The 11465-nt window shown below is 46.8% G+C and overlaps 1 protein-coding gene across 1 annotated transcript; it reads right to left on the bottom strand.

Moving 5' to 3' along the window:
- Window positions 1-875: 875 nt before the first annotated feature.
- Window positions 876-10956, bottom strand: L2HGDH (L-2-hydroxyglutarate dehydrogenase; the record flags this gene model as incomplete). The annotated part of the gene is made up of 9 exons (XM_017738918.1): window positions 876-1626; window positions 2415-2546; window positions 3478-3635; window positions 4986-5153; window positions 6109-6143; window positions 6680-6842; window positions 7376-7507; window positions 9327-9478; window positions 10830-10956. Coding segments are annotated over 9 exons (1263 nt in total), but the record flags the coding sequence as incomplete, so codon positions are not given.
- Window positions 10957-11465: the final 509 nt, after the last annotated feature.

Here is an 11465-nt window from a genome sequence, read left to right as displayed (position 1 = left end):
CCAAAGCTTTGCTCTGAAAAAGGTTATTTGAATTTCCAGCAGCCAATTCTCTGGTGAAGTAGATGCCACGGGACAAAAAATTAATGAAAAATAAAAATAAAGAAAAAAGGCAGGTTAAGCCCTTTTTTCCCTCAAAAAAGTGTCTCCAATCTGTACAGTAAAAATCAGCCCACAGCTGCCCTCCTGTGATAACCCAGTCCCATCAGAAATGAACTTTTGAAGGAAAAATCAATGTCCAATTGCCTGGTACAAACTGGCTACAGTTATCTGTGTTACCCAACATCCTGTGAGCATCTGCTATAAAACCCTCAATACTTTGTCCCTGAGGCCACTAAATTCTGTTTTACAGCTACTCTGCAGAACACTCCCAGATCCTCAGCACCGAGCTTACTTCACATCTGTCTCCACACAGACTCCTCCAGGTGTAACTCTGATAAAAACTGAGTACCACGGGAGTTCAGAGGAATCACCAGCACTGTCTGAGCTCCCCCTGTGCTCAGGGGAAATGGGAAGCCTTCCTGACTCATCCCTGTTTGGGCTCTAAGGGAAGCAATATCAAACATGACTCAATTTAGGCAGGTTTCGGGAACTTCCCTCCCTTCACATTTGCTGTTACAAAGACCATTTTCCCTGGATTGCTCAACTGGCTGGACAAAGATCAGCTCCTTTTGCATTACCAGCATTCAAAGGTAAGAAGAAAGCCAAACCCACTGATGAAGTTTCTGATCAGTGCTGATTTCCCAGCTGTAAATTAAATGAAAAGTGGTTGTTTATGTCCATATTTCCATTTCAGCTCGATAAAAAACAGAGACAGTGATCAGACAGAGTATCTGAATTGCAGATCTAAATTGACTTGGGTTTGGGAATCTTCTTTAGGCTTATTTTTCTGTGAAATACTCTACATTCACGTCGAAGGCTCTGAATATTGTTCTCAATCTCTGATAAAGCCTTTAATTCCCTATCAGCAGGGCCCTTAAGCAGAGCTTATCCTTCTATTCCATTACTTCCATGTAATCTAGAGGACTGCAGACTCCAATTTAAACGCAATCAGAGCACACAGAGAGCCACCCCATGCCTGTGGCTTTTCAGACCACCTGCGAGGAGGCAATGTTGTGACCACAGGCATGAGAAATCCACGTGGATAATCCCACCACAGAGGCTCTCCCTGCTCTGCCCGTGGTTGGAGACCCTCCCACGGGCTGGTCCTGCTCCGGTGGCCAAACCTTCCTCGCCACACCGGGCACCGCAACTCCTTCACTCCCCACACTGAGGAGTTGTGGGCAGAGGAGAACATTTCCCAAGGCTGCTTTGGCACTGCCCAGAAGTGCCGGTGCTGCCCTGGCAAGCACCACGCTGCCTGGTGGCTCCGTGTCCTTCAGGAAGAGCCCCACATTCCAGAGGGGCAGAACGTGCCCGTTCCCGGCGGGCGCTCACAGCTGGAAGCGCCGCTCCACCTCGTCGGCGATCACGGCGGCGATGGCGAGGGAGGAGGTGGCGGCGGGAGAAGGGGCGTTCCTGACGTGCAGGATCCTGCTCCCAACGTTCCCAGTGCCTCCATCGAACACAAAGTCATCCACCAAATTCCCGTCGCTGTCCAGAGCCTGAGCTCTCACGCCAGAGGGACCCCTGCAAAAGCAAGGAGGAGCTCGCCAGCAGAAGGAAAACGTTATCCCAAGGCAGGAAATCAATTCCCGTGAGAAGGTGTCCAGGGAGACAGTGAGGAGGGATGAGAGTGGAGACAGAGCCTTTTGGGGGAGGTTTAACACTCAGGAGGCAAAGTGGGGGATGTCCTGCAGTCATGGGATCATTGAGATGGAAAAAGACCTCTGAGACCATCGAGTCCAACCTGTGACCTTAAAGCTCATCCCATTCCATGGGCAGGGACACCTTCCACTATCCCAGGCTGCTCCCCATCCAGCCTGGCCTTGGGCACTGCCAGGGATCCAGGGGCAGCCACAGCTTCTCTGGGCACCCTGTGCCAGGGCCTCCCCACCCTCCCAGCCAGGAATTCCTTCCCAATATCCCATCTAAACCTACTCTCTGTCAGTTTGAGGCCATTCCCCCTTGTCCTGCTACTCCAAGGCCCTGTGAATAGCCCCTCCCCATCTTTCTGCAGGTTCTCTTCAGGCACTGCAAGGCCCCAAGAGGTCACCCCGAAGCTTCTCTTCTCCAGGCTGAAGAATCCCAACTCTCCCAGCCTTTCCTCCCAGCAGAGCTTCTCCATCCCTCTGGTCATCCTGGTGCCTCCTCTGGACTTGCTCCAGCAGCTCCACAGCCTTCCTGTGCTGGGACCCCTGAGCTGGAGGCAGCTCCATGCTTTGGTATCGTATTTTGCTGGAGGAAGGGAATAAACCCATGCCACGTTTTCTGCTGTTTAAGTAAGAGATTTGCCAAACAGGAGAAGTTGCTTTTACCTGAGAACATCATTGGTGGTGACCTCAGGGATGAACTTCTGCAGCTGCTTCAGCTGGGCGCTGAGGGAAAAGGCTCTGTACAGCTCCCCCAGGCCGTAGGACACGTTCCTCAGCACCAGCTTCCACAGCCCACTGCAAGGGGAGAAACAACTGCAGTGAGGGAAAATCTGCCTCAAAATGCACCAGGTCCAGCTGTTGAAGAAGGCAGCAAATGCAACTGCAGGGCACAAATTCCCATTCCCGAAATCAGGAATCACATAATGCTTTCTATTTGAGAAATACATGTTTGCCCTTCTCTGCTTCAACAAACCTTGCTCACAGAGCTGTGGCGTTGAATTAACTCTGAATTCCAGTCCTGGAAGTGTTCCAGGCCATGCTGGATGGGGCTTGGAGCAAGCTGGGCAGGGACACCTTCCACCATCCCAGACTGCTCCAAGCCCCAATGTCCAACCTGGCCTTGGACACTTCCAGGGATCCAGGGGCAGCCACAGCTGCTCTGGGCACCCTGTGCCAGGGCCTCACCACCCTCCCAGCCAGGAATTCCTTCCCAATCTCCCATCCAGCCCTGCCCTCTGGCACTGGGAAGCCATTCCCTGTGTCCTGTCCCTCCATCCCTTGTCCCCAGTCCCTCTCCAGCTCTCCTGGAGCCCCTTTAGGCCCTGCAAGGGGCTCTGAGCTCTCCCTGGAGCCTTCCCTTCTCCAGGTGAACACCCTCAGCTCCCCCAGCCTTTCTCTCTTCCCAGCACCCTCTGCAGGTATTTAATGATGCTGTCTAGGTTGATTAAGTTATCACAGTGCACTGGACCAAAACCAATCCTGGAATAGCTCCAGCAGCACCTTCCAATGAGCAGCCACATTCCCTGACAGGCTGAGACATGTCCTGGCAGAAAATTCAAACATGAGACCACATGAAGTCAAATGTCTTGGGCAAGTCCACCCTTATCAGCACAACTGTTTTTAACCACACCAAAACCATGGAAAAAGCAGGAATTCCAGCAGGAAGTGGCTTCCATGGGTCCCATTTCAACAAGAGCACTCAGCAGACACAAACACGAGGCATTACCTGTAGCTTACAGCATCTAAAAAGTCTCCAGTGCTGAAGTCCAACAGTTTGTAGCCCTCTCTCTTAAAGGCCAACACTGCATTAGGGCCAAGCCAAACACTGCCATCCATCCTGGGCGTGAAATGGACTCCCAGGAACGGGAACCGAGGATTGGGAACCTGAAGTGGGGCACGAGAGTGATCAGAGCTGTTACAAACAGCAAATCTGCCATTTTATTTCCAACCACAGCACAAAGTTCTGAGTCACAGAACCACAGAATTGGCTCTGAGCTGGTTTTGCTGCTTGTTAATTGTGCAGTTGTGGCATGTCATTAATTAAAACACTGGAGAACAGAGCAGGGCCAGGTAAAGCTGAATCTCAGGGGAAAAGAAAACAAACAACAGGAAAAAAAAAAGCCCACATGATTTCTCAGGATATAAATCAAACCACAAAAAAACCAACAACACCCTGATGTTATTCACCAGGAGCAATTAAAAATAGAATACAAAATATTAGGAAACCCTCACTGGTGTGTACAAAACAACCTGAACTTAGCAGGCCTGGTTAATATTAATAACAGGTATCTGCAGGTTTGGTTTTTTTTATTCCAGTTCCTCCCTCCCATTCCAAGACAGGATCCTGAACCATGCCCAGGTGAGAAGAGGTCAGACAAACACCAATGCCAGCATTCCAATTTTCCCAAAGATTCAGTGTTTAGCAGGCAAAGCTAAGCTCATATTCAGAACATCAGGATTTAAATGTGTTGGGGAAGATGAAACAGGAAAGCCTTATAAATGTGATTGCCTGACAAAAGATTTTGGGAATATGAAAACTAAGACAATGTACAGCAGGATTAGCTAAAATGCTGCCCTAGAAATTCTCTCTTCTTGCTTTATAATTATATTTTCTGTCTGGGATTGCTCCTCCTCATCCCATTGTTTATCTGTATTAGGTGGTAGGAAGGTTGTCCTTTTTCTCCCACATCTATTTTTTTATGACAAAATCAGCTAATTCAAAAAGGAAGCTGAAAGGCAAATACTTAAATCTGAATGTTGGGTATTAGCACAAAAGATTAAACCCTCTATCAAATAATTTACCACAGAATCCCAGAATCATTTAGGTTGGAAAAGATCTCCAGTGTCATCTGTGAACTTCCTGAGGGTACAGTCAACCCCTTTGTCCAGATTATCAATAAAGAGATTTAAAAAGACTGTTATAATTATTTAAATAATAAATCATCATTTCCTGTCATCTCTCCCTGACTTCTGAATCCTGCCTATGGATTTACTTTAGGACATACAGAAAGAATTCAGAGTTTTCTGCACATGTGGCATCATGATGTTCCATCTTTTCCCTATTAAGAAAAAAAAACCCCAAAACCAAAACTACAACCAAAACAAACCAACTGAATCTCCAGCCCGGTGTTGTGCATCACTGTCTGACAGAAACACCCATGGAATTTTGCCCTATTTCTGTATTTTTAGCAGCTCTTAGGGCACACTGTGACAGACAAACCAGGGGGTACGTACTGGATAAATATTTCCTTTAACCAAGTAACACTTTTCTGGCTTTAGCACCAAATAATCCCCCCGGAAGGGGACAATCCGGGGCTCGGGGCTGCAGCCACTGATCTCAGACAGGCGGTCGGAGTGAAGCCCTGCACAGGTCAAAATGTGCCCACAGGAGATTTCCTCACCCTGTGGGAAACAAAAAACACTTAAAAATTCAATGTATCTACTAAAAAGCACCCAGAAAAAACCCCACAACCATTTATATAAATAAGTTATATAAGGCTGTTGACTGATTTGACTCCACAGGGTGGGAGCAGCTACACAAATTCACAGCACACAGGTAATGAAGAGCTGCTAAATATTAAACACCTTGCCACCTAAATAAATAAATAAACAAAATCACAAGCTATTATCTATTTATTTAGCTCACAGTATTTGTTTTTAAATATTATCAGGTTTCTTCTTCAACTGAAAAATTATTTGCACAAAAAAAAAAATCAGTATTTGGTGGAAAAATCTAACAGATTTTAGAAGCTACTTTTAAATGAAAGAGCAAAAATAGGAGAAAAAAGCAGCAGAACTAAATTTAAAAACTACCAGAGGGGTTGTGAGGTTGTTTTTGTTCCAGATATTCCCTCCTGAAGGTGCAGGGGTTACAACCACAGTTCCTGGGCAGCTCTGACTTGCAGGAACAGCACCTGTCATGCACCTGTTTCACTGAAGCAGTTCTGATGATAAAATGACAATAAAATGATGCTAAAAGCCTCCTTATCATTTTATGGATGTCAGAGCCCAAAAGTAAACATGAAAGTAGGTGTTTGTCACCAAGTGAACAAATCATAAAAGGAGTCCCTGGAAAATCAAGCATCAGATGTGCAAGTGAAGCAGATAAGGGACATTAAACGTTAGGCAGCAGAAAGTTACTGTTTATTATTTTACATCACCATCATCATCATTATTATTAGATTTGAACATCCTCGTTGTTAAGAACTGCTTGCACTTGTTTTAGCAAACTGATCGTGTTGCTGAAAACCATTTTTGAACCTTTTTTATTTAGAGATGATTAATCCACCAGAAAAAAATCTTAAGCAAAGGAGAAGCAGCTTCCTGGAAGGAATTAAAACTTCTGTCTCATTCTTACCTTTTTGTTCCTAACAATGACTGGGTATTTCAGTCCTGAAATGGAATTAGACAAGAGAAGGAATTACTGGAACAAGTAACAGAGAACTGACAGAACAAGCACCTTGTCACCAGGAAGGAATTTTCCTCTGGAATATCTTCCAAGCTATGGAACAACTACTGTTGTCATAATTAATGCTGTTGGACATGACTGTATTTATTAATTAATAAGGTTTTTATTCGTCCCTCTCTGTGCCAGCACAGACCCAACCCGCCTTGAGGATAAGGAAAATCACAATCACAAGAATACACATGCAAGATCCAGATAAATCTAATTTTAAGAGGAGAGAACAACCTTATTTCTCAATTTTACTCTCACTTTCTTCCATCAGCTTTAAATGTTTCAGCTGAAGGGTGATCTGCCTGCCAAAAAAACCCCAAGTGAGTTTGCTGAATACTCTCACTAACATAATTTTGCCTTTTTTTCTCATCCCTGGGAGACAGAAATGTTCAGAAATGTCATTTCAGTTAAAACAATTGCATTTTGAACAAAATCTTTGTAGTAAATGGAGAGGAAAAAAATCCAGCCTTACCATCTTCACTTTCTGGAGAACTTTCTTTGGCCATCTCCATGTTTGTGACTTCAAAATCAGTCAAGATTGTCCCACCTGCTTCCTGGAAGTCTCTGGCGTAGGATTGGGCCACTTGTTTGTAATCCACAATCCCAGTGTAGGGAGAATCAAGGGCCATCAGACCCTGGAAGGGTTTTAAAGACACAGAGGAAGAGTGAAGGTTGGAATATTTCATCTGGAACATCTGCACTGCCATGAGAAGCGAGTGCTGCTGTCTCCCCACATGCTCAGATGCATCTGGAACACGCCAAGAATGTTTTAGGGAGCAGATCCAAAATGTTTACAGGAAAAAAAAAAAATAGATTAAAAAAGATTCTTTCCCAGAAAATTTCTGTCTGTACCTACAGTGAAACAGCACAGGGAATTTATATCCAGGTATTCCTTTCACACAAAGATAGATTAATCAATGACAAATCTGTATTCCATGAATTCCACACATTTCTCCTGCTGTGAAAATGAACAGGCTGAGAAGTGCTACATAACAACCACACCAACTGGATTGAAACTGGCTTGATCCACATCCAGATGGGAATGAAATTTCAGGCTCTTCTGAACTTGAACCTCAAGGCCACAAAAATATTTGTGTTAAATTAAAAAACATTATCACCTGAGAAACAGAGCTCTTACAAGGTCATTAAAAGTATGGCAACCCCTTACCCTGCAGAAGGGCTCCTTCTCCTGGATTTCCTTGGCCCCGATGAGTTTCAGCCCTGGGACATTGTTCTGCAGCCCCCTCTCATACAGGGCTTTGAGCCTTGGAATTTCATCATGTTCCACAGCCACAATCAGCTTTGGGAAAGAAGGAAAGGCACAGCAGTGAGCAAAACAGAGCCAGGGCAGGTTTGGCATCAAGCTCAAGCAGTAGTGAATGAGTGAACAATGAATCCAGTAGGTTAAAAATGGTTGGTGTCCTTAGGTGCACAAAATTCTGTTGCTGAGGAAGCACTAATATACCGTGGAGAAATAAAAAATAAATGTTAAACTGCAGTTTAAGTTATCATCAATTGATAATATTTGCTAGAAGCACCCTGATACTACAAGTCTGCATGTGAAAGAAGAGAATATGAATTTAAAGAACCACTGGGATGCTTTCAAAAGTAAAACTGAAGTCAACCCAAGGTGTACAAACCTCAAAGACCCTCGGTAAGAGAGTAAGGATGTGTTCTGATGTGGTCTGAGTGGAACTGAACCAGTTTCACTTCATTTAACCATGGAGTTTGTTCACAGCTATCACAGACTAATCCAGGCTGTGAATTACCTGTGCCAGGTTTGCACAGACCATGATCCCTCCAGGTCCAGCTCAGCTCTGGCACACAGGCACCTCACAGCCTGTGGGCTGCTTTAGGTGAAGCTTGTAATTCACCATCATGTCCCCTGGAATGAACACTGCCAGGGAAATGTCATGGAATCATGGAATTGTTGAGGTTGGAAAAGCTCTCTAAAGAGTCCAGCCATTCCCCCAGCACTGCCAAGGCCACCACTGACGCACACCCCCAGGTGCCACATCCACATGGCTTTTAAATCCCTCCAGGAATGGTGAGTCCAGCACTGCCCTGGGCACAGCCCTTTCCATGAAGAAATTTTCCCCTATATCAAACCTAAAGCTTCCCTGGTGCAACTTGAAGTCACTTCCTCTCCTCCTGTCCCTGTTCCCTGGGAGCAGAGCCCGACCCCCCCGGCTGCCCCCTCCTGTCAGGGACTTGTGCAGAGCCACAAGGTCCCCCCTGAGCCTCCTTTGCTCCAGCCTGAGCCCCTTTCCCAGCTCCCTCAGCCGCTCCTGGGGCTCCAGCCCCTTCCCAGCTCTGTTCCCTACTCTGGACACGCTGCAGCCCCTCAATGTCTTTGTTGTGAGGAGCCCACAACCACCCCCAGGACTTGAGGTGCCCCAGCAGTGCCAGCTCAGGGGATGGGCCCTTCCCTGCTCCTGCTGCCACCCTGCCGTTGGTACAAATACACAAATTCAGCGTCACCCAGGCTCCAGTTGATCCCTTCAGGACAGGAGCTTTGATCTGGGAGCAGGTTGTCCCCTCAGGTGTGTTGCTGCACAGATCCACAGTGCCACCCTGTGCCCAGCATGGCAGCAGAGGGAGCACGGACAGTTTCCTGCTCCGAGAAAAACCATGGAATTCAACTTCAAATTTATCACTCAGGGCCAAAACCTTGGGGTTAGGATAGAGAGACCTGTGGAAACAGCAGCTCAATGCCCAGTGAGAGCTGGAAAACCTGAACTGAGTGTTAGGAACAACTAGGAAATGGATACAGGAGAACTCTGTTCCACTGCCTCTGACCACACCTGGAATGCTCTGCCCAGTCCTGGCTCTCACCTCGTACCAAAGACACACTAAATTAGAAATGGTTCAGAGCATGAAGGATGGGGAGAGTCATGAAAAAGCTTCTCTGGGAGGAACAACAGCAAACTGAGATTCATCAGCTGGAAGGGATGGTTTGGGGGAAGGAGGGGATTATGTACATTTATACATTTATGTATAAAATTATGTGCAACTTGGAGAGTGTGGAAAAAACCCACGCAGCCAGGCCTGTGTTGTAACATACATTACACAGCCTCAGCTTCCAAGGGTAAAGTAGGGAATTGCAGGAATTCCTGTACCTTCCCACACTGGTTGTAGGGAATTCCCTTCTGGTCACAGTATTTGTAGCAGAGGGCTGCTCCCTGCACGCAGAGCTTGGCCTTCAGGGAGCCAGGGGTGTAGTAAATCCCACTGTGGATCACACCACTGTTGTGTCCGCTCTGGTGATGGGCTAAAGAGAAAGAAAAAGACCTTGTGAGAACACATTTATTCCCATTTAATCACTTCAGCTGTCAGAAAAACGAGTTAATTGAGGTCCTGCCTTAAATCAGCATTACAAGAGATGATCAAGTGAGAGAACTGCATAATTAGTTCTTCCCCTGGCCTCAAAAGGTTAGAGAAACACTGACACAGCCAGCCCTGGTTAATGATAATCCATCACAGCCTGCAATGTGTTGGATCAACAGGGAAAAAAAACCTCAAAACCACCAAGTTTTTCCTTCAAGAACAAGCTAATCAATCAAAATGTTTTACAGGCTAAAATTAATTTTAAAAATCCAATTTTTACCATGAAATACATCCCTTAAGTCCTCATCTAACATAATATCTGTGCAATTCACAATTCCTCTGGACATGTTGGCAGGCCTGGGAGGATTTCTGAGTATTTGTGAACTGGATTAGGTTGCTATTTCCTCTTTGCAAATAGATAAAATACAGATGAAAAATATCACAAACATTTTTACTGAAGTAATTTGGTCAGGTTCTTCTCCCTCTTAACGTGTGGATGCCCAAAATTCCTGCTTGGCACTCACACAGCTGTTAAGGACTTCGTGTGTGTCTCGGGGATAAAAAGTCATTTTGTATCATTCATGGAACATCTCAAGAGCAATTTACAGCCTGGCTGATGGAGCTATTTAAGACAAGAGCTTGGGCACACAGGTCCTGTTTGGAATCAATCACTGATGTCTATCCCTTGGGATTCCTCCAGCTCCATGCAGGACCTGCTCTTGCCCTTCCACAACCTGCACTACTCCTTGTTCCAGTTGTTCACCCCTCTTGGTCCTCTCTCCTGACATTCCCGTGCTGCTGGAGCCCCAGCAGTCACACCTGCAGCTTGCACACAGTGCAGCAGCAACGCTCAGGATTTTTTAACTTAAAATTCCTGAACTGAAGTCGCAGCAGTGAAGCACAGACTGATGATAACTCTGCTTCTCCACTGAAGGACACATCCTTGGGAGAATGGAAGAAATTCCCTGTTAGGGCAAAGGCAGGGGGAGAGTCATAGAATCCCAGGATGGTGTGGGTTGGAAGGGACTTTAGAGATCATCTCGTGCCACCCCCAGCCATGGGAAGAGGACACCTTCAACTATCCCAGGTTGCTCCAAGCCCCGTCCAACCTGGCCTGGAACACTTCCAGGAAGGGAAATCCATCACCCACTTCAACAACAAGGGCAGGTACTCCCGCACAGCTACTGCCCAAAAGCTGATCCCTCCACACAAATATCCACGGAATACTGAGGTTCTGGCAGCGTGTCCTTGGGCACAGCCTCCTGTCTGTCCCTGTCACCTGCCCCGCTCCGTACCCGGCTCCTGCTCCTTCTCCAGCACGGCGAAGGCCAGCGAGGGATGGCGCTGGATGAGCTCCCGGGCTGCGGCCAGGCCCACGATCCCCGCGCCCACCACGGCCACGTCGAACGAGCTGCGGGGACACGGACACGGCCATCAGCACATCCCGGGGCAAGGGAGAGGGGACAGGGAAAGGGACAGGGGAAGGGAAAGGGCACAGGCGAAAGGGGAAAAGGATAGGGATGGGGAAGGGGATATAAGGAATAGAGGGGAGAGGGGAAAGGGGAGAGGGAAAATGATAGGAAAAGGGGATATAAGGGAAGGAGATATAGAGGAAGGAGATACAAGGAATAAAGGGGATATAGGGGAGAGGAAAACGGGATAGAGGAAACAAGGGTGAATAAAATGGAAAGGAGACGGGATAGGAGATAAAGGATACAGGGGAAGGGACTATAGAGAATATAGGGGATATAGGAGAGAGGAAAAGGGGATACGGAAAGGTGATATAGCAAACATAGAGGATACAGGAAAGAGGGATACGGGGAGGGGAAAAGGATAGGAAAAAATGATAGAGGAAAGGGATAGGGGAAAGGAATAGAGACAGCGGACAGGGATAAGGTTAGGGCCTAGGACAGGGAAACAGACAGGGCTAG

The sequence above is a fragment of the Corvus brachyrhynchos genome, unplaced genomic scaffold, assembly GCF_000691975.1.
Source record: "Corvus brachyrhynchos isolate BGI_N302 unplaced genomic scaffold, ASM69197v1 scaffold245, whole genome shotgun sequence".
Classification (NCBI taxonomy): Eukaryota; Metazoa; Chordata; class Aves; order Passeriformes; family Corvidae; genus Corvus; species Corvus brachyrhynchos.
Note: the sequence above shows the minus strand (reverse complement) of the source record. Positions and strands in the feature narration are given on the sequence as shown.